Source organism: Peromyscus leucopus, chromosome 20, assembly GCF_004664715.2.
Source record: "Peromyscus leucopus breed LL Stock chromosome 20, UCI_PerLeu_2.1, whole genome shotgun sequence".
NCBI classification, from domain to species: Eukaryota; Metazoa; Chordata; class Mammalia; order Rodentia; family Cricetidae; genus Peromyscus; species Peromyscus leucopus.
In genome coordinates this window covers 21,121,501-21,144,881 of record NC_051080.1, presented here as the reverse complement: position 1 = coordinate 21,144,881, position 23,381 = coordinate 21,121,501, and the positions used below count along the sequence as shown (strand labels likewise).

At 50.2% G+C, this 23,381-nt stretch overlaps 1 protein-coding gene across 6 annotated transcripts in view; it reads right to left on the bottom strand.

Annotated features, from left to right (window-relative positions):
• Positions 1-5,559: 5,559 nt before the first annotated feature.
• Positions 5,560-23,381, bottom strand: part of Pacsin2 (protein kinase C and casein kinase substrate in neurons 2) — a 103,902-nt gene continuing 86,080 nt past the window's right edge. For 3 of the 6 annotated variants that reach the window (XM_037197501.1, XM_028856732.2, XM_028856731.2), the window contains 9 exons: positions 21,794-22,029; positions 19,250-19,405; positions 15,845-16,020; positions 13,937-14,057; positions 12,608-12,613; positions 10,985-11,106; positions 9,084-9,206; positions 8,406-8,602; positions 5,560-7,091 (listed from right to left, as the gene is read on the bottom strand). In XM_037197501.1, the coding sequence (XP_037053396.1) occupies positions 6,979-7,091; positions 8,406-8,602; positions 9,084-9,206; positions 10,985-11,106; positions 12,608-12,613; positions 13,937-14,057; positions 15,845-16,020; positions 19,250-19,405; positions 21,794-22,029 (1,250 nt within the window). In that variant the 3' untranslated portion in view covers positions 5,560-6,978. The remainder of the gene's footprint in view (positions 7,092-8,405; positions 8,603-9,083; positions 9,207-10,984; positions 11,107-12,607; positions 12,614-13,936; positions 14,058-15,844; positions 16,021-19,249; positions 19,406-21,793; positions 22,030-23,381) is intronic. The other 3 variants (XM_028856735.2, XM_028856734.2, XM_028856736.2) reach the window with 3 other exon arrangements.

Sequence of the window (23,381 nt, the reverse complement as noted above, 5' to 3'; positions counted from 1 at the left end):
TGTTGGCTACTGTCTTCTGTTAACTACTCCTGGGCATGGATGGGGGCCTCCCTGGCATTAATTATGCATGTCTGTGTATATGCATGTAGGTACCCTGGGAGTCCTGGAGCTCAGTGAAAAGGAACTCAGATCCTCTAGAAGAGCAGTCCACTTTCTTAAACGATGAGCCATCTTTCCAGCACCCCCAAGCTTAACTCGCACATGGGGCTCCATCCCAACCTTACAGGATACCAGTAGCCGGAAGGCTGGAACTCTGGAGCAGGTGCCTCTTTTACTAGGGTGAGTGTAGGGTAGTTGGAAAACGTGGCCCCGGGTAGGGTGTTGTGGCAGGAGTCAAACAGGTTTGCGATTCAAGTTCAACCCTGCCCAGCTTCTTGTCCCAGTTCAGCTGGCTGCTTCCCAGCGCTTCGGCGTTCAGCATGTTCTTCTCTAGAGGTGCCATTGGCTCATCTACACCGTTCTGTTAACATTTCCTAGAGACACATTTTATTATGTCTTCACCCTAGGAAGGGCACTGATGACAATAACAACAAAGTTCCACCCAGATCAAGCAGACCAAACCAATGGCTTTAGGGTCATTTACAGGAGCACTGTGGTGGTGGTGGTGGTGGTGGGGTAGAGAATGACCTCCCAGTGAGTGGGCAGTTATGGGCAGCACTCAAGAAAAGCTCCCACGCCAGTAATCACTGACGCTACTCTAGCCTCTGGAAGGGACATGGGTTGATGGGCCTTGAGAAGTTGGAGAGGTCTGCCACTAGGCCCTCATGGGGTGGCTGAGTCCTCTCTCCCCTTCACCGGGGACAGCAATGGCCTGTGTCATGCCCAAGGACAGAGTTTGACAACCCATATAAAGGTTTAGGGCTGGAGAGCAATTTCCAGTAAAGTCCTCCAAACGCCTGTGGCACCACATTTCCACTTCAGAAACGGAAGACTCACTCAGCCTGTCCAATGAGCCAGTCTTGAGGTAAGCGGGGTGGCTGCAGGGAGTGTGTGTGTTTATAAGCCAGGGCTGGACTTGGTCCAACTGCCACCAGAATGGAGGGTACATGTACCCAGACAGTCACAGACTGAAATCCAATGAGAATAGCAACAGCTTCTGTCCCTGGCCTCTGGAAGACACTACCAGTGACTGGTGCTGAAAGAGAGCACATCAACTTCTGTGTAGGTCAGACCCAACTGGAAATAAACTCACTGAATCATGAGCAACCTCATTTGATTCTACTAACCTCTCTATTCTCAGGTTGTGCACACTTAAGACACTGAAAAATATAGTGATTTGCCGGGCGGTGGTGGTGGTGGTGCATGCCTTTAATCCCAGCACTAGGGAGGCAGAGGCAAGCAGATCTCTGAGTTAGAGGTCAGTCTGGTCTACAGAACGAGTTCCAGGACAGCCAAGGCTACACAGAGAAACCCTGTCTTGAAAAACTCAATAAATAAATAAATTTAGTGATTGATTGCTGGATTTTAAAGAAAGATCAGAAGTTAACACCATTACCTCTTTTTTTTTTTGCTTTCATATTTTTATTTTATTAACTTAATCTCACATATCAGCTACGGGTTCCCCATCCTCCCTGTTCTCACTCCCATACCATTACCTCTTAATGGAATAAATGGAATAGCTTCATTAATATGTAATTTAAAGCAAAAATAATTGACGTGACACAGACAGAAAATCCTGTGCTTTTTTTGGTGAGTGTGGTGTGTGAATGCATGTGTGTATATACATGCGTGTACACTTGGTTATGGTAGCTCAGGATGTTTTCCCTCATACTTCTCCACCTCATTCATTGGGGGCAGAGCCTCTCACTTGAACCTAGAGCTCCCAGTGGCTAGTCTAGCTAGCCAGCTTGTTTTCACTGTCTGAGGGCTGAAATTATAAGCAGGCTGCTGTGCCCATTCAGCATTTATATAGGTGCTGGGGATCTGAACTCAGGTCTTCAGGCTTGCAGAGCAAATGAGCCATTTCCCAAGGCCCCCAAATTCTGTATTTGTGTATTTATTATCCTCAAATACTAGGAACAAATCAAATCTCCTTCAATTGGATGAATGAATCTGAGTGTGTTCTTCAATGGAAACTATCCATAAGAAGGAACAAAACACTAGCACACAAAACTACATGGATGAATCTCCAAAAAGTAATGTCGGAAAGTAGACCAGCTTCTCTTTTCATATATATATATGGTATATATGTGTATGCATGCTCACATGTGAGTGCATGCACATGTGCAGATGGGTGTGTCTATGAATATATGTGCATGTGGAGGCCCAAGGTTAACCTTGGGACTCAATTGCTCTTCACCTTATTCTTTGAGGCAGGGTCTCTCAAGCAGACCTTGCCTCAAAGGTGCTTTTTGACACCTCTAGTGTATCTAGTTAGCTTGTTACTTTGAGGGTCCTGTCTCTGCTTTCTGAGGCCTGAATCATAGGTGGGATGCCACATCTGCCTGGCATGTTCTGGGAGCTCTGGACATCTGAGCTCCAATCTGCTCAATCACTGAGCCATGTTTCCAGCCCCAAGGGCTACCCTTGATATGATCCTATTCAGAATACATTTTGGAAATGGTAAGAACTATAGAGAGAAAATAGATCAGTACTTGCTGGGCATGGCAGCTCATGCCTATGAGGAAGCTGAGGCAGGTGGATTGTTTACGAGGTTGAGGCTAGCCTGGGCTACACAGTTAAGACCATGTACAAAAACAGTAGTGGTTTCTAGGAACTGAGGGTATAAAGTTGAGTGGGAAGATGGGCAAATTTGAGAGTTCTGTATTTTGGCTGGTGAGGGGATCAACAAGGGGTGAGCAACCACAGGCTGTGGAGAGGATGAGGAGCATTTCGAATCAGATGGCTCTGGAACTAGGTACTCCTGGCCCAGCTGGGTGAAGTTTTTGTTGTTGTTGTTGTTTCAGACAAGGTCTCATTATGTATCTAGAATTCACCATGTATATGAGGCTGGCCTCAAACTCAGAGAGATCCCCTTGTCTCTGCCTCCCAAGATTAAAGGTATGCACCCACCATGCGTGGCACTAAGTGTCATGGGCACTAGTGGGTACAGACAGGCAAGGGGCCCAGTACTGTGTCCTCTGAGGCAGGTGCTCCCAGGCCAACAACAGTCCAGCTTGAAGGACCCTGGGCTATCATGCCTGATCTGAAGCTTACTCTGTTGCAATGGTAGCTTTCCCACTTTGGTCACGTTGCCTCTTGGTGCCTCAGTTTCCTCGTCTATGAAGTAAAGCTAACACTACCTAGTACATGGGGCTGCCATTACAATTACTCAGCAGATGTTAAGAGAGTTTAGGACAGGGTCCCACACAGAGTGAGAATACAGATGTCTACTCTTAAGGCTCCATTCAGAGACCAGCAAAGCAAGGCTCAGGAACTCAAGAGCGCTCTGCAAGGGCTCAGGTGACTAGGGTCACGCACCAGGATCCTTGCTTGGGCACAGGATCCTGTTACACCAGACAGCAAATCACAGCCACTTTCTAGATAGTGCTTCCTAGCTGTGTCCTCACAGGTGGGAGGGATGGACAAGACCCCTTGGGCCTCCTTTATAAGGGCACTAATCCTATCCTAAGGGCTTCCCCCTCATGACCCAATCACCTCAGCCAATATCCTCTTCTAAAAAGCTATCACTGTAGTGGGAGGCTGTCAACCAACAAATACTAGAGACACATCTACCCTGTAGTGGTGGTTCTCTGACGCCGAGTTTGGTACTCCACTCACAGGCTGGCCCAGACTGAGCTTGGCCTGGTCCAGCCTGTTCAGTGCTTTGGAGCCATCTCCACCCCAGTTCTGGTTCTTTTCACGGTAGAAAATTTGGGTCTGGTTTCATCCTGGCCCTAGGGCCCTTCTGCCTCTTTCTACTAGAAAGACTGAGAGGTCGCTGCCCACCCACCCATTTATATGGGTGCCCAGGGCCCAGGTCTCTTGTAGGTATCTGGAGACTGGATGGGGAGGGCGTAGAACTACCCCGTCTTGGAGAAGGTTCCAGGAAAGGTCCTGTGTGAGGGAGCAAAGGGGAGAGACGGTGGTGGTAAAGCAGGCAGTCCCAAGAGCAGCTACGACCCAGGGAGCGCGCCTGGCTGGCTCTTTTGGCTCCTGGACACCCACAGTCAGTCATCCTAACTGATCTCCTTTGGCAGAAATGAGGCTCAGGAACTTGCCAGGGTCAAGGTGCTGTCTCTGTTGTCCAGCTCAACCACCTAGAGAGGGGAGAAGGACAGACAGACTCAGGATGCTTGGTACTGGAATGGGGAGGGGGAAACAGTGTAAGGACCAAGGAGTACTTTACCTCATCTGTTCTAGCGCTGGACTAGAAACATCTGCCCATCTTGATATCTGGAGACTTCCAGGGTACATCTATGACCAGGGACATTCTTTTCCCAGTGTGGAGCTGATTTGTCATCTTCCCAAGGGTACCCACTGGTTCTGCTTTATGCTTGGACTGCTGAAGTCCAGCACAGTCCAGCACACAATAGGTACTCAATCAATGAGTGTGTGTATTTGGGGATAACTACCTGGTGGACAAATGAGTCAATCTCTTCCCCTGCCAGGAGAGGCAACCTGGTTTATATGTCCCGGCTGTTTGCTGTGTCCATGGGCAAGTCTCACCTTCCTCAGTTTTCCTCTGAATCACGAGGGAGTTGGTATGGTGTCCATGGGGTTCTTTATAAACCTTCCTTATCCCCATCCTGATGAGTTACAGGTCTGCCCTAATAGCCTGCCATGGCCCAGCCCCACAGGCTCCTTAGGGCAGGCTAGGAGAGACTAGTCTAAGCAGAGACAGGTCTGTCTGGGTAGCTCTGTTGTCTATCTGCAGAGACCTTTGAAGACCACTGTTTTAGCTCTGGCCATGGCAGAGCCAGACTGCAGCCTGGTCACTGGGCTATGCTTACATTACAGTGGGGATGAGCAGGGCTTGGTGGGTACCATGAGATGCCTCCTTGCTAGCTCTCAAGGAACTCCTGTCCAGGTAGGGTCTGGGGCTTACTTCATCCTACTAGAGTCAGCTTAGGGGCTATGGAAGGCCAAGGGCAAGGGTCCCAACCCGGGTGGTGTGGAAAGGGCAGCCAAGGGTAGTGACAGGTTCCCAGCATAGGTGGTCATTACCATGACAAGGACCTTCTCACTAGACTGGTCAGGGCTACCAAGCCTGGCTTGATTTCCTCAGTTGATCCCACTAGGATACAAGGTTCTTGGAGATTTTCTGTGCACCTAGGACCAGCTGGGACCTGCGTTGTTCACACTACACCCAGAGACCAGCTATCTGCAGAAAACACAACAGTGACACACAAGTGTCAACACAGTGGGTACGCACAGGTATGGGGAAGAGTGGCTGCTGGTCTTGTTCTGTTAGGTCAGGGGAGAGGGCAGCACCAGGGAGACCCTCCCCAGGGATGCCCAAGGTGCCTCAAGTCCTCAGCCTCTGGTGGCGGAACACTGAGAGGTGGCCCTGAGAAGACGTCCTGTGTACGAGGTCTTGCCCTGTTTTAGTTGCTGTGCCCCAGAGACAGGTCTATCAGCTGTGTGAACATGAGGTGGATGCAAAGAAAGGGCCTGTCAAACGCTCAAGATCAACTCTTTATTGATTTGTTCTTCTTCTAAAATACTATACATTTAAAGGACTTTCTAAACATCAAGGACGATAGCTGAGGAACAAGGATTTCTGCTGGTAAGTTGTCATGACACACAGCCACAGTGACAGGGCGCTCATGGCAAACACTGAGAAACACAAGCTGCTGATGTGCAATGCTGCACACTGTCTGAGCTAACAAAATCAAGGCCCCCAGCCTGTCCCTGGGGCTCAGAGCAGTCCCACTGTACTGGAGGACAAGGGTACCTGGAGGGACGTGTGCTGGGGGTGGAACCCCTTGAACTCTCCAGTGCACTGTGGCACAGGACTGTGAAGCCTGTGACGACAGCAAAGACCTGGGAGCTTTTCCAGCACTCTGCCATGGAGCTGGAGCTCTGGCCAGTGAGAATTAGTCTTCTCAGCAGCCTCCACTCAGAGGCCAGAGCCACATCTTAACTGGGAGGAGGCTGTCGGCCAGCCATGCCTGTCCTCAATGCCATGGGCTTCAAGCAGGTAACAATACCTGCTGTCAGAAGCCACCAACTCTCATTTCAACAGTAGGTGAGCTTTATAGATTCTCTGAATATCAAATAATATATACAGATATACATCAAGACATGAGTCTAATGGAAAGCATCTTAATCTACAGATGCAGCTGCTTTGAAAAGTTAGTCTTCTTTTAACTTTCCAAATCACTAATAAAACTGTTAATCTGTAAAAACTGAAGCAAGAATAGTGAAAATAATTTCTAAACATGGTGATGTTGGGGAATGCTGCAAAACGGTACCCCTGCAACTGGCACTTGCCATGGAACCCCTGCTGCAGCAGCCCCACATCTGGACAAAGCAGAGAAATGGAGACACCTTACATAGAGAACATCTCGGATCAATCTAGGCCATAATTTACGTGACTGGAAGAGCATATAAAAAAGTATAACTGTACATTGCCTTTAAATTAAAAACTCAAACTCTTTACTCAGAAAATGGCGTTAAAGTCTGTTCACTGAACTTGCAGGTAGGGACTCATCAGAGAAAATAATCAGTGTAACAAGAATCAGTGTGATCCGTCATTGACTCAGGAGAGGCAAGGGCAAGAAGGTGCAGATCCATGATACAGAGAGCTGGTAGGGGTAGGGAGGGGCTTGGCTTTTGCTGTTGGATCATGTGTTTCTTCCTGTGCCTATATCTGCCCAGATGTGCTTGGAAAGGGGCCAAGTCCCCAGTGAAATCACCAGCTCATCTGCCTTCAAATACACCAGGAAGCCAAGAACAACAGAACCATCATCTTTTGCAGGTGGAGTGGATGCCTAGACGGCTGCTGGGGGAACTAGAGGTGTCGCTGCACAGGCCGAGGCCAACGGAGCTCCTGAAGGCCCACTTCCGTCTCTCCACCAGCCTGCCCATGGCCTGTCACTGGATAGCCTCGACGTAGTTGGCAGGGTATAGGCCAACCTGGCCGCTGTCCAAGCGTCCCTTGCACCAACCCTGCTCATCCTCATCCTCTATCTTGGTCAGCTCATCCCCTGCAAGACAAAAAGAGGGTTGCTTTAGTGACAGGGTGGGCCTCACCTGTGCATCCAAATCCCATGTGGATGTGGAACATGCTTCTAGACAGATCCTCAGAGGGTCTCCAGGGCAGAGGGATAGGCAGCTTCCTGAAGTTGAGGCAAGACCCTGGATATTTCACTACTACACTGTATTCAAAGCTTCTGTCACAGAGACCACTGGGATCTGAAGATGGCAGCTCTCAGAGTAAGCCTGGAGCAAGTAGCAGTCCAGGTTGTAACAGCACCAGGCTCAGCCTTGTGCCTGTCCTGTGTGTCCTGGGCTGCCTCGCTTAGCAACACGCCCCCATGTTTTCAATCTGTGTGGTGGCTCAAGGTGTCCTTGGGGCTCATTCCTGCGGCCCTTTGAGGTTTTGCTTCTTGAGCTACTGCTGGCCTGGCAGAGACCTGGGCAAACAGGGTCTTCTCTCTCGACGCTTCCATTTGCAGATGAAGAGACCACCGAGGCCTGAGTGCTAACACATGAGGCTCCCAGGAACACACAAGGTGCCCAGGATGCAGAGAGCACGAGTGTGCTGTGCTATGAGGACACAAGAGCTCACTCTCTGGGGGCAGTAAGGAAAACCTGCATGGTGAAAACCGCCTTGGCTCACAGTGAGGACAGAGGTGGGGGCTAAAAAGATTAGCACAACAAAGTCTGCAGTACCGAAAGAGGAGAAACAAGAGGACTAGGAGGCAGCATGAGCTACCCCAGCTACACAGTGGTGGCATTCTGACTAGCCCCCAAAGGCTCTGAAGGACACACTTAAGTCACTCTTGTCCTTATAATCTCGCTTCTAATGACAGGCCAAACTGTAAGCATAGCTTCTTGCAAGAAGCTTCTGCCTAAAAGACCAGAGACAACGAGCTAACAATGAGGTACCCAAGAAAGACTGCAGCTATAGTTCGATGGCTTTGATAGTTAACCCTGAGACAGTTAATCACATAAACATCAGAACACAGAGGTCTTAATATAATCAACAGCACAGAGATACCTGTAAAATCAGAGGTGGTACCATCAGCCAGTGACTAACAGTCAGCAGACAGTGAAGGTCAATGGTTAGCAAAGCACAAGTCAGAGATGGCCTTCGACGGCCCCAACATGAACAACCTATTATCATCTCCCTGGTTGGGAAAAGGGGACACGCAAAGATTGGGTGGGGAAGGTACTGTAGTTAAGACCAACACATGAAACTTGTAGGAACTTTACAAGAGTTCCAGAACAAAAGACAAGTCCCCTCAGCAGGCTGGATGCCTCCTTTCCCAGGGTGGGTATTTGGGAAGGTCACCTACCAGCCTTGAAACTCAGCTCATCGTGTTCCTGCCCCTCATAGTCATAGAGGGCCCGAACTCGCACTTCCGTTCCTGAGGTAGTATCCTCATCAAATGGGTTCGAGTCCCCATTGGCATCCGTGGAAGAGAAAGGGTTGTTAGACTCATCGTCAGACCAGTCAGTAGGGTAATTCTGAGTCTTCTCGTAGCTGCTCACACTGCAACAGAGGATGACATGAGGCTCTTAGCACGGACGAGACTGATAGAGAATATGAGGTCCCCACCCAGAGTTCCTGCCCCACGGGCAGGTGCAGCCAGGCCCTCTGAGCCCTCAAAAGAAGCTGGGGGTTGCCAATACCCCAGAGTAGTGCCTGCAGGTAGACCATGACCCACTTCAGCAGCTTCCCCAGCTTAGACTGCCTGTCTGTCTTCCTGTAGTGATGCTGCTCAGGCCTTAAAGGGTTAACAAAAGACAGAGGAAAAGCAACCAAAGAGTGTTAGCTGTGCCCTCCCAGAGAGGTGGAGAGGCCTGGCACTGTCCCAGCAGGCCTGGAATACAGAGGGCAGGCGCCCAGGTCCTGCAGGACTCATGCATTACTGAAGTGCTGAGGGGTGAGACCCCGAGAGACCCCTGGATAGAGAGAAAGGAGACACACAGAGAGTGAGGTGGAAGCCAGAGGGAAGTGTGTGTTCACCAACTTTTTGGCCTTAATGTCCTCCTTCTCACTGACGGTGCTGCCCGTGTCGTCCTCGTCCTCGAAGGGGTTGTAGCTGGACTGTAACTGCGTGGGCTGGGCGGGGTTGCTCGGGACACTAAGGTTGCTATGGGGAGAAAGAGAGCTTTCAGGGATCACAGCTTGGGGCCCACTGAGGGCCCTGGTGACTGCAGCTGCAGAAGACAGTGACAGTATCTCTAGAGTTCCAGCAGCTCCTCCCTCGTCTGATAAGGAGGATGGTGACTGACCAAAAGATTCTGTTAGTGGGACACGTGGCTATACTTCAATGTGTCACTATACCTTGATCATCTACAAGTTAACTGTCCACCACAGGTGCACAGCACTTCCTGGGCCAGGGTTTCTCCAGTCTCCTACCCCTCATTCCCACGCAAGGTTTAGTCAGTGGGAAAATGGATGGGGGAGCTCCTCTAGGAAGCAGCAGCCCCAGAAGGACGTATCTATGGAGCAGGGAGCTCCTCAGCTCTCCAGTGCCCCTCTAACTACTAACAGGTCAATGGTCAGCTCCCTGGTTCTGGAGCTTCCAGTCAGAACTATGGCTTGTGCACAGGAGGGCCCTCTAGCACTCTCCTGTAACTTTGCCAACTGTCTCCCAGCTTAGTGTCAGCCAGAGACACTGGGTACTAGCAGGGGGCCGAATGAAGGGGCTGCAGGGTGTAGAGCTCTATCGGAGAGCCACCACAAGAAAAACGTATAGGAAGAGTCACCCTGGGTGGGCTCCCTTGGCTAAAACTGCCACCCACCCCAGTGACCAGGGATTTGGGCAGCATAAAACTGAGCAGCTACTACCCCAGAGCCATCAGGGGAGGGCGGGAAAGCCCAGATGCTACAGAGTGGCCCTGGCTGGTTGTCTGTACTGTACAGGCAGTCGCTGGACACCACCAGACCCTCTGCCCTCCTGGGCTGCCTGCTCTAGCTGACTTTTCTGAGGGACTCAGTGCTGTGCACTGACCTGGTGCATCCTCTCTGGCCAGCCACTAGTTCACAGCATCTCCTCTGAGTCCCAGTTCCTTCCTTCCTCCCCCTAGCACTGAGCACACTGGGGAGCACGGCTTGATTCTGAGGCTGGGCCCTCAAGACAGAGCTCTCTACACAGCCTCTGAGCACAGCAGCTGAGCAGGGACAGCCATGTGTGACTGGGGAGCCTGGGAGGACAGGGGGCTTAGTGCTGGGCCATAAGCATGTCCCTGGAACCTGAGCTAAGGTGACAATTACCTAAGCATGGCACAGAAACCTCTAGCCAAGTCCTACAGCACACACTTTCCTGAAGGTTCTAATGATAACAGTTGGTACTCCTATCCACAAGTCTTTTTAGACAATCAAGTCAGACTTCTGTCCTTGGGAACAAGGGAGTATTCAGGGTGCTGGGACTCAACCTAGGGCCTTTACTTGCCTGACAAATGATCTGTTGCTGAGTTACATACACCCTGAGCCTATTCAGAAATAACTACCACTAAGTAAGGGGACATGTGAGCGACCATCCCCCACTGTCCTGCATCTCCTGGCACCTCACACAGAAGTCCCCACAGGATGGTGCCACTGACATCAGGTCTCTAGGTGCTGTTTCCACCAGGGCTGCACCATGCAGATGAACACAAGCAGCTAACACCAGCACCTCCTTTACCAGTACAGGTACAAGGTGCAAAAGGCATTCTCTGGATCTTACAGGAACTCTAGCAGCCAGCAGAAAGAGAATTGAGAGAGGCTTCACCCAGAGCTCAGAGTTTCCAGGACATCTGTTCTTGGGGTCCCTGTCTCATGTGCAATCACCCAAGTGCCCAGGCTGGTGGCATCCCAGGACCAGCAGCAGACCCTCACTCCTGACCACATGGTCAGTTTCAGACTGGCACTGTGCCTGGAGCTCACCTGCCATGCTTGTTCTGTCCAGCCTGGTCCCCTGTCTGGTTGATTCCTGTTAGGGTGACACCATCAGCAGCCTTCTTCTTCTCTCTCCGGCTGAGAGTTCGATTCAGATCTGCAGACCACTCCTGGGCAAGCGGTCCACGGGAAAGAAATGGGAGGCTCATTTCTGGGAAACCACAGTGGTCCAAAACCTCTGCTCAGCCAGCAGCTGCCCATCTTGTGCTATTAGTAACATTCAGCCTTGTGGCCCCTGCTCTCCTATTTCCCAGCAAACCTCAAGCTGCCTTTTGGGTCTAAAGGATATGAAGTTCGGTACCCATTTAACCACAGGGCCTTGACATGAAATGGCAGACTTCATAGGACATGAGACCTGGGTGACAAGAGACCCAGGTCTGAGGGCTGGGATGTAGTTCAGTGGTAGAGTGCCTGCCTAGCATACATAAGGCCATCGATTCTATCCCCAGCAACACCCCCCACACACACACACTGAAACACTGATCCATGGCTGATGGTGGTTACTTTCTCAGGAGCCTTCTAATCCATTCCCTGTTCACCACTGCTCTTAGGCTCTATCCCCCTATGCCATGGGCTCTGGGGGTCGAGTCTGTCATGGAGACAGAAGCCAGCCCTGTAGGAGCCTGGCTGAGGCACACGGCTTAGTCCTTGGGCACTGAGGCTCCTTTCCATTTATGCTCCAAACCGTCACAGGGTTGACAGCTCTCTGAAGGGTCCTGAGCAGGCCTGCCTACAGGAAACTGAACCCAGGACTGCAAATAAAATCAGAGGCTAAGTGGTTACGGCACAGCAAAGGAGACCAACAGGCAGCCACTGAATGCTCAGGTCTTCAAAGCGGACCTTTAACACTTTTAATCAGAGTGACATGCTGGCAGCCACCAGAGAAGAACAGAAGGTTGTGTCCCACAGGTTTTCTGTTTTCCTAACAAGAAACTTTCACCAACTGTTGAAACATACAGGTGGAAAGGGGGCTAGGTCTTGGTTTTTCAAAAAAATTCCCCTTACCTGCTATCTCCATTTATCAAACAAATGTAATTATAACCCAGTGAGATGGCTAATCAGACTTAAAAAAGCATCTGCCTTGAAAGGGTGACAGGCCAACGTCACGTCAATCTCCAGAGCCCACATAAAGAAGGAAGGAGAAAAACAACTCCACCAAGGGGCTCCTCCCACACACTCTAAATTTAAAATTTTAAATACGATTTGCCTTAGTGTGCATTTTGTTCCAGCTTACAAAAGATCAAGGTCACAGGGCCTTTTAGCTACATTAAACCTGGCTTTTGATCTGTGACATAGGGAAAGAGAGGTCACAGCCTTGGCCCATGGAGCTCAACCCAAGTCACGCTGTCTATCAACGACTGTCCGGATGGAAATAAGTGGCTAAGAACTCAGCTGGAATCTCAAGTTCCCCATGTGACCTCTGACTCTAAGTGGAGTCTCACAAGGCAGCTTGGGGACTGACAGGATCAGCACCAGGAACTTTGGAAGAAAGAGCTAATGTTAGACTCTCTGCCATAGAACCAGGGCCTCCACAGACAAGCGACTAAGTGGGCTGACGACATGCAGCAGGGGCTTGGCAATCCATGAGTTAATCATAAAACAGAAACTTACTTCATCCTTGTGGCATGAAAAATGAAAACAACTTCATTAGAGAAAGTCAGAGACAACCCAGCAGTAACTAATGTGAACATAAGGAAGGAACACAGGAGGGCTGGTCCCTAGTCAGGGACCCACAGAGAAGAGCCTACAGACTCTGGTCAGGTATGCCTTCCAAGAGGACAGTCAGCCCTATCTTCCTCCCTGTTGCCCCCCTTTGGAATAGTAGCCATCCTGAGGGGAACAAGAGAGTATCATATACATGGTGTCCTGTACCACTCTAGAGAAACTGGGAGCTGAGTATGAGCTATGCTGAAGATACCACTCAGGTGTACTTCTTCCAAGCGCTCTGTGCCAGGAGAAGAAGGACTGCTTCCTCTATGGCCACTTCACTAGAAAAGGCCCTGGACCCCAGTGTCTCCTAGGACCCCACCTGCTCTGCAACTTCTTGGTAAGGTAGATGCAGGGGACACAATTTGGAGGAATCATATGAATTTCCAAAAATTAGAAGTGTGGGAGTGAGGACTGATACCAGTCAAAAAAGGCTGAGGAACTTGCGGGGAGCCCAGATCTATGTGATAACCCATCATAGATTAGGTTATGCCCTTCAATAACCCCAAGCTGCTATTCATACTTTAACATGTAAAAACTAAGCCATACAAGCGGTAGCTGCTTGCTCAAGTCCCACAGCTGAAAGGGTGAGCATAGATATGGCCCAGGCTCTGGCTACTATCAGGCCAGAGAAGTCAAAGCTGCCATGCTAAAGGCATCTGCCTGGCTTGGAGGACTCTTATTAGCAGATGCAGGGTGGGGGCTGATAGCCACTTCCTTCTGCACTGCTGGCAGGGAGCTGGGTGGGCCTGGTGATCAAAGCCTAGGCTCAGGATCCGCAGGCCTATGGATTTTATAACATAAAGATACTATGACGCTAAAGCCCACAAAATGGGAGAACAGGCAAATTAATTTTGAGACAAGACTCCTTGGATTATTTACAGCCCAAGGCAGGAAAAAGCCCCCAGAAAAAGGATAAGGAGAGCAGCTCACTGTTACTGGCTGTACTTGTGGCCCAACATGAGGCCTGGGGACAGACTGGGCACTTTACTTCATGGATACCCTGGGTGGAGGGATAAGCACAAGTTTTTTGTCTGGGACAAGAGTAGAGTGTTACTGGTGGGTGACCTGACAGTATCTGGGGACTTCAGATATAGTACTGGGACACCAGACACTACCCCAGTCAGGACTACTGCATATACAAAGCATGGAGTGAGAGCAACATTCACAGTTCAACTAGAGGGGCAAAGGTCTCTTCCCAGGTGGGCAGTTATAGGAACACAACCATCTTACCTCAAACTGTGGCCAGTTCATGGCCATGCCTGGCCCATGGTTGGCTCGGAACCACCTCAGATCCTCTACTGCATCGGCTGCTTTGATGTTCTGTTCCAGCTCTCGGTAAATGGTTTTGTAGCTAAATCACAGATAGAAAGACAGCTCTGTAAAAGGCAGGGCCCAGCCACCATTCCTCACAGCCACAGCAGGCCGTCGCCTGCATGAGAGTCTCTGCAGCCTGCAGTGTCCCAGACACAGGTCAGGGACGCCATTCCCTGGTGTCACAGGTACAGATGCAGACACCATCCTCTAGAACCCGGGACCCACCCAGATAAGCTTCGTATCAAACCAGGTGGCACACTGAGACTTGCCCTGCTGCATCAAATCCTGGGTGCTCTGGGTGCAGATGTGCAGCCCCCCGCCCCAGGTCAGGTCACGTTGAGGAGAAGCCGTTAGAGGAGAGTGTCAGAGTGCCACCGCCGCCGCCGCCACCTCAGCCACCTCCATTTCTCTCAGGAGAGCTGGAGGTTTCCCTCCCCATGGGAAAGGTAGTATGGGAGGAAGACAGAACCACGAGACCCAGTCCAGCCTCCTACGACCAAGGACACGGGTCTAGGCTAGACCTGATAGATCAGTTATCACCCACATAGGCGGTTCTTCTCTCTTTCTGAGCCTCAGTTTCCTTCTCTGCTGAGTGGCCATAATACCTATTCTATCTAAGGATTGACTTGTGTTCTCCAAATACAAGAGCTGAAGTCCTAACCTCAGGATGTGACCTTTTCTGAAAACAGGCTCTTTTGGAGGTGGACAACTTAAAACAGGTTCAGTAAAATGGCCCCGGTGTGGCAGGGCTGCTGTCCTTAGAAAGAAGAAGAAATCTACCCTAGATACTCAGGGAAAGATGGCCAGAGGACTGGAGAGAAGCGGCCAGATGTCCAGAGAGCTGAGGACTGTGGCAGACCCACAAGCCAGAAGAGGCAGAAGGACCTGGAGCCTTCGGTGGGGAGTGTGGCCACACCTCGGTTTTTGACTTCTGTCTTCTAGAACTGAGTAATGAGCTTCCCTTGTTGTCTGCCATGCAGATTCTGTCACAGCAGCCCTAGGAGCGACTGCACCATGTACCCCAGAGGTGACTTGGGACATAGAGACGGGCTGTGCTGATTCAGGCCTTTGCCAGAGCCAAGTACAAACCGTGGAAGGGACCTCATACACAGAAGAGCAGGACACAGTCCCAGCCCCGTCCCTTTCCTGTCCCCTAAAAGCTGTGTAGCAGCTCGGTTTCCTCATCAGCAAGATGGGGACAGTTCTGCTTACTTTCCAGGCTGTCTCAGAGATGAAATGACAGCAGAGCCCCTGTGCAGTGACTGCTTTCCATCTTTTTAGAGGAGACAGAAGGGATGTCGCTTTCTACTGACAACAAGCTTTGACCTGACATTCATTTCTCAACGCTTCTGCCGGATGGATGAAGGAAGTGGATTTCTAGCTCTGTCCTGTTATCTGGCTCTCTCCTGATGCAGGCACACTGTGTCACAAGTCAAACTGGAGTGTGTCTTGCTGTCTGGCCTCCCCAGGACTACAGTCACTAAGATATCAATGGTCAAGCTGGCAGCAGGGATGAGATGACCTCTACAAGGGACTGTCCTTGGGGCAGAAGACATGAGGCCTGGCCAGTGCTGCACCGGTGCAGGTGGATTTCCAGAAGGCCAGGTCTGGCTGGTCCTGGCTGTGGCACCAGAACAGACAGCTTCCCTTCCTGTCCAGACCCAGTTGGAGCTGGCAGCTTCGAGCCTTCCATGGCTGTGCTGGATGCTGGCTCTGGGAACAGGAGCTCCTGGGTATCCAAGGCTGCATGCAACACCCGAGTCTGTTCAATCCCAGCCTCCCTGTGACTCACACTGATGGGGTTTTTGCCTCAGGGAAACTTACCTAGCCACATTGGACAGGTCCAAGTGCTTCTGGACCTCCAGCAGAACCTCCCGGAAGAAGCGCAGGCGCTTCTCTTCAAACTGCTGGCACTGCTCGAACACCTGCTCCATGTTCTCCATGTACTGGGGTGTGGTCTGATCAAGTTCCTTCAGGGCCTTCTCATACTTGTCCTTGGTCTGTGTTAAAATCGGCACAGACAGAGGTTTGTCTCCATCCCACCTCTGTACAACCCATGTGCCCCACTGCTTCTCAGGCCTCCCTGAGCCCAAATGTGGGAGCAGAAGTCCTGGAGCCCAGCATTCTCCAAGTCCAGTCCAGTTCCTGTGCTTCTCCATGGCAAGTCACTCTATGCCTGCTCTGCCTCTTGCTGGAGCAAGGCCCACACAGGTAGATATAGGTGAGAGATGGTTACATCATCATTCAGATGGGCTACTGATTGGTTAAGATGGGTTCTACCTTCATAAAAACAATTCACATCTCAATGGATTATTAGGAGGCAGGGCCCAGTTTGAGGAAGTGAGTCTCAGAGACCATGTCTCTCGTGGATCTGTCTGTCTCTGGGCCCTTCCTCCCCTGGGCTGCTTCCGCCTGCTATAGTGAGTAGCTTTCCCTAACACATGCTCCCACTGTTATGGTGCTCTAACTTCCCCCACAAGGTCCAGAACAACAGAGCCAGGCAGCCCTGCCTAACGCCTCTGAGACTGAACTAAGATAAACTGCTTCTCCTTCAAGTTGTTTCTCGGCCATTTCACACAGGGACAAGAACCACTACCCGAGTGGCAGGAGCCTCTATGTGCTGCTGACGGAGCTTTTCCAGGATGAAGTGAGGGACTTGAGTCTGAACTCCTATTTGTTACAAGGTTTTACATTACACGGCCTGAGAGCTGAAGCTAGAGTTGTGGGTCTGCCTGAATTTACTTTTACTCTACACGAATGCACACACTGTTCCAAGGAAGGTACCAGGCCACTGGAACAACTTCTGTATCTTCTCACAGGGGGCACCAAATCTACTCCGTCTTCCCCAGGACTCAAGCTCACACAACCCTTTCTGTACATTCTAAGCAGACTCCTCTTCTGGAAGCTTTTCCTGACCTACCAAGGACAGGCTCCACCCACATTCTGGGCCCCTCTCTTGGCATCTGGTTCCTTGCTCTTTTCTAAACTTAAAAATGGTCAAGTTAGGTCCTCTATGAGGAAAGGAAAGATCACTTATACAAGAACCGAGTTCCCCAGACTCTCTGGTTACACCCCATCATCTTTAGCACTAAAGATGTGCTAAATCCTATGCCCCAACCTGGAAGCATTGTGTAGGAGCCCTGGATCACAGACCCTCAGCACTGAGGAACAGGAGACTTCAAATCACAAAGCCTCTGGCTGTCTCTGAGAAACCATAGATGTTCCTCTTTCTGGACTCCCCCTCTTCCAGTCTGATTATACCGAGGCTATGTTGTGCCCAGCATCAACCAGGGACCAAGCAGGGTCATCACTATTCAGAAAATCCCCTAGCAGAGATGTACCAAGTCCCAATGACCCCTCAGAGATGCTGTGCCCCTGATATGAACCTCCTCTCTGATGGACACTGCAAGATACATTTCCTGCCTAGGCAGGAAGGAAGTCTGTGAACAAGAGCTGGTGCTAGCTTGCACTCCCTCCATCATTCTAGGGCTACACAGCTCACTCAGGCTCTGAGACTGCTGGCAGACCACTCAGGGAGGGCAACTTCCAAAAGGGAAGCCACTACAAGTGTCTGTCTCTTTGACAGACACTTTAGGTTAGACCTCTCATACTCTAGGTCTGAGAAAGAGATGCTACTGTGCAGAAGCACATATATCTATATGGTGGGAGGGGGAAAAAACCTTCTCTCCTTCCTTGACAGACAGACAGACAGACAGACACACACACACACACACACAGATGTGCTTTATCTTTCTTCTAAGCACCTTCCTGGGCAGCAGATTCCCTGGGATCCTACCAATGGCTCTAAGCATTCCCCAGGCCTTATGTTTCTGCTCAAATACCTATTCTAAGGAGGTGCAGAACCCTCACCTGAGGCTGGTCCCATAACTCCCCCACTTCCTGACCCCAGATGGGTTGGGGACTACTTGAGCCACAGACCAGAGGATGGCCTTTCCCCTTGCTAGACGTGGAGGTGAAACCCGTAGTGCAGGCAGGCGCAGGCTCTGGAGTCATAATCCCTGCTCTCCCATTACAGAGCAGCATTCTACTTGTCCTCACTGATCTGAGCTCCCTATTCACAAAGCAGGAATGCCATCACACAATCCAAGAGATGCCAAGCCTCATCTGAAGTTTTGCAAGGGTGTCAAGTAGGTGCCAATCAGCTCAGCACTCCCAACTGCCAGCCTCAAGTAAGTCCTGCTGGGACACAGCCTGCTGTGAACCTCTTCATCTGCTCCTGTAGACTCAGGCTAGCCAGACCACAGGCAGGAAAGTAGGCCCTGGGCCATCACTTTTAGAGCAGTGGTGAAGGGGAGTTGAGAAGCCCAGGTCCCCAGGAACTTCTAAATGACAAGATGCCAGCTAGGATTTAATTCCTGTGACTCTGGGATCTGTCAAGTAGAAGCCTTCCTTGTACTAGTGGGGAACATCAGATCACAAAGTTCTCTGACAAAATCAGGTCTGTGTGACCTTCTCAGTGACCCACTGAGGTAGACCACCTAACAGCAGAAGCAGAAGGGCTCCCAGGACACGGCCCTGGATGTCTGTTCTCTTTCTTATTGGCCAAAGCCATTGTTCTGTCACCCCCAGCTCCTGTAACCTCTGCTATTGGGGTTGCTACTGGTGTGGCCACAGGGCAATTACTTCTCTCCAATGCCTTACTTCCCTATGGGCTCCCAGACACACCCTCTCAACCTGCATCTAATCCTTGGCTCTGCTGCAGCCTTCCCTCCACATCTCAGCCCAGTCTGACCAGCCCTCTTCTATACTCTCCTCCCCTCTTCCCTGGCTCCAGGTCTTCCTCAGTATATCCCGAAGCTCCTAGATCTGCCAGGCTATGAAGAGCACCGGTCCTCCTAACCTCCAGCCCTGCTTACCTGCCCATCCTCATTTCTGCATCCTGCACAAGCTGCTCTTCCCTGCATCATCCCAGATGTCCTCAAATATATCTCCTGGGAAGCTACCCAAGTGAATTTGTTCCCCTGGGCACAAGGACCACACTCTCCTGCCTGCCCGGCACTTGGCTCTGTCCTTAGCTGAGGCAGGTACAATGCCTGTGCTAAGGTGGGGTTCAAGTGCTCATCTGTGAGGCCCTGAGGATGGGGGTGTTTTATTGGCATTTTTCCTCATCCAGCCACCTCATCAAACAGTACTAAAAGCTTCACTGTGTGCTCCATGGGTGAACAAACACCACTAACATTGGACACGGCAAACCAAGTGTGGGGTTACCTTCAGGACATCCTGTTTGCACTTTTCTATCTTGTCCTGCAGTTTCTTCAGCTGTTCAGGGTTGAGGGATGGATCTGCTTTGCTGTTGGCCTCACGAGAGATGGCTAGCTTCTCCTCTTTGCATGCTGTGTGGTGGGCTTTCTTGGCTGCTTCTACCTACAGGGAGAAAAGTTCTGACTGCAACAGTGCTGCAGGCTCAGGTCTTCAGAGACTGCACAGGCTGTGGAAGTGTATGGATGTGCTGTCAGACGAGAGGGAAAGGCAGGCAGGGACAACTGTCTGTGCTTATCACCGTAACAGCTGGATGGAACGAAAGGCTCACTCTGTAAACATGTGTCCACACGTGGTTCTAGGCACTGGGGACACAGGACAGAAGAACTGACCCATGACTTCATTTGTAGGTTTGAATCAGGTGGCCTAATGCAGGCATAATTAAATGCTGGAGTAAATTAGAAGGCGCTAAGTGCTGTGGAGGAAAATCAAGCAGGGGAGAGATGCTAGAAACACCAGAAGTTCAGGGACAGAACTCTATAGAGAACGGTAGGAAAAAGCCCTGACATTGTCTGGAGTGAAAGAAAGAGGTGTAGGTACCCAAGGAAAGTGCATGTCAGGACAGTCAACAGAAGGAAGTTCCAAAAGAACCCTTGCCTGGCACGGCGGAGCATGCCTTTAAAATCCAGGAGGCAGAGGCAGGTGGATTTCTGTGAGTTCCAGGTCAGTTTGATCTACATAGTGAGCCCAGGCCAGCCAGTTAGACCCTGCCAAAAGTGAGACTGGGGGGGGGGGGGCGGCAGTGGAGAGGGGGGGGAGAGAGAGAGAGAGAGAGAGACAGAGAGAGAGAGAACTCTTGAGCGAGCTTAAGGTGGACTGGCAGGAATAGGTCACAGTTTCCAAGGATTTTTCTTTTGACAAAAAGGTCATGAAACACTGTCTATACTGGTCTCAAGGTCATGAGCTTAGTCCAGTGGTTCTCAACCTTTCTAATACTGGGACCCTTTAATACAGTTCCTCATGCTGTGGTGACCCCCAACCATAAAATTATTTTCCTTGTCAGTTCATAACTGTAATTTTGCTACTGTTATGAATCTTAATGTAAACATCTGTGCTTTCTGATGGTCTTATTCAAACTCTGTGAAAGGATCGTTTGACCCCTCAAAGGGGTTGTGACCCAACCCACAGGTTGAGAACCACTGGCTTAGATCCTCCTCCCCAGTTCAGTCTTCCAAGTGTCAGCACCTGGGTTCCAGGGTTCTAACAGCACCCAGCCCCGCCGTCTCCTGCCTTTCCTCTCTCAGAGATATATGCATACTTAAAAGTGACTTACGTATTTGAACCAAAGTCATAAATTTCATTCTAGGAGAAAGAGAAGAGTGTAGTAATGAACACATCGAGGGAACACAGTTTCATTTATGAAGACTCAGGGGCAGGAAGAAAGAAAGGAGATGCGGTAAAAGCCAAGATGTAGAGAATAGGATGTTGTAGAATATTATTTTAAGACGTGTTACATTTCTTTATGCTGTGGAACATTTGTTTAATGATGCAAAGATGTGTTGCATTCCTTTATGTTGCATTTGTTTAACTCTGTGAAGCTGTGTTACTGGCCTGTCTAAAGTACCTGACAGTCTAATAAAGAGCTGAATGGCCAATAGTGAGGCAGGAGAAAGGACAGGCGGGGCTGGCAGACAGAGAGGATGTATAGGAGAAACCCGGGAGGAAAAGGAGCAAGAGAACAAGGAGTGGAGAACACCAGGGGCCAGCCACACAGCCAGCCATGGAGTCAGAGTGAAAGTAAGATTACAGAAGTAAGAAAAGGAGAAAGCCCAGAGGCAAAAAGTAGACGGGATAATTTAAGAAAAGTTGACAAGAAACAAGTCAAGCTATGGCCGGGTATTCATAATAAAGAATAAGTCTCCGTGTGTGATTTATTTGGGAGCTGGGTGGTGGTTCCCCCAAAAGAGCAAAGGGTAAAAAGGGTGGGGGACAAGCAAAGGAAGCAAGCAAAGATGGAGGCAGGCTCTGGATGACTCTGAGGAAAGCAGCACAGCTCTTGGGGAAGGTGGAAGGTGCGGTATTCCAGTAAGAGGTAGAGGTCACACCATAGGCAGGAAGTGACCATGCTGAGGCCAGAATGGCTGGATGACATCTACCAGGTAGCCAAGGTCACGGTGACTCAGTGAGTTTGACTGGTGTTTTTGAAACAGTGGGAACAGTGCTATATGCCAATTTGGGAGAAAAATCCACATAAGGCAAAGGACAATTCTGAATTAACACTAGTCCAAAGGTCTCCTGCATCGCTGGCATAGACAGTTCTCCAGGCTGCAGAGAGAAATGGCACTGGATGAGGACTTGTCTGGAGTCTGTGATGGGCTGGTACAGATTAAATTCAAAGAAGGCACAAAAAGCAGGGTATTGGCCCAGATAGCCTGTTCTCATCAGCTATGCTCTCCTGTGACTAAGGTGAGTTCCTCGAAAGTGCAAGAAGGGAGCCTTGTCAGTGGAGAGAGGCAAAGCAGGGCCGAGGGAGGGAGGAACGGAGGGAGGCACCTCTTTCAGCTTCTTGGCCCAGGGCTTCTGGGCCTTTCGGAAGCCATCCTCTGCTTCCTTGGTCTCCTTGAAGCCTCCCATCATCTGTTTGTGAAAGGCTTCCTTCTGCCAGTTCTTGATCTTCTCAAAGTCTTCATTCATCAGCGATGCCTTCACTTCCAGGTGCAGCTCGCTCACTCTCTCCGCTTCAGACATGACAGCCATCCAGGCCTTCTCCACAGTCCCATACTGTGGTCCTGACAAAGGAGAAGCATGTTAACTCAGTCTCTGCTAGCAGCAGGATTTCCTGTCACTCCCACAGCTGTCCACCTGGGAGTTGCCCAGCTGCAGACAACTCCTTTTCCAAAGCCTTTGAGCTCCTGTGTGTACGTGCACACAGGTGTGCATGTACATGTGGGCATGTGAGTAATGTGTACAGGTGATATGCATACATATTTTACATGCGATTGTGTAAGTGAATGTTCATGTGATGTGCACACACATTTTATGTGTAGGACAAGTTTCAAGTTAATCTTCCTTAGTCACTTCTCTTTGTTTTGTTTTTGAGACAGGGTCTCGTGGAACCTGGAGCTCATCGATTCAACTAGGCAGGTTGGCCAGCAATCACCCAGATCCTCTAGTCTCTATTTCACAGAACAGGGATTACAGGTGTGCACTTCTGTGCTTGGCTTTTTAAAAAAGTTTTATTTTAAACACATGTGAGTACCTACATATATGTATGTGTACTGTGTGCATGCCTAGTGCCCATAAAGGCTAGAACGGAATATTGGCATCCCTGGAACTGGAGTTACATGTGTTTTTGAGCTGCCATGTGGGTGCTGGTAACAAAATCAGGTCCTCTGAAAGTAACTAGTGCTCTTACCCACTGAGCCGTCCCGAGTCTTGTATGTGACTTTTATGGAGGAAGGAGTTGGAAATCAGGCCCTCTGTGTGCAGAGCAAGTGCTCACCCACCTACACCAGCTCCCCTATTCCCTGAGATCTTTCTGCATTTGGAGAGCTCAATTTGTTTAGGGTGGGCAGAAAAGGGAGAACTCTCGGAAGTGAGCTGCCTGCCTCTCAACCAATGCTCCCATGACAGCCCAGGACTGTGAGTGGTCTCCCATAAGATGGATCACCTTTATTCATTCCCATGAGCAGTGAGCCTAGAGCATAATAGTGTCAATGGAGACAGGACAGGGAACATTTTTTTTTTTTTTTTTTTTTTTTTTTTTTTCGAGACATTTCTCTGTGTAGCTTTGCGCTTTTCTGGAATCACTTGTAGCCCAGCTGGCCTCGAACTCACAGAGATCCGCCTGCCTCTGCCTCCCGAGTGCTGGGATTAAAGGCGTGTGCCACCACCGCCCGGCCAGACAGGGAACATTTTTAAGTCCCCAAACCCCACTCTTCTCTGGCTTGACTCAGATCGAGACTGCTGGTTGCTGTGAGCACTTTGGTGACCCAGCTAGGTTTCACAGGTTTCACCCGTTTCACTGATGGCTTCCTCTTGTCCTTCCTACCCAGACCCCTTATCCAAAGTGACAACAGTCCCGATTAAGAGTTTCCCTCCCGAGCCGTAGGGAACGAGAACAAGGGAGTGAACTGACACA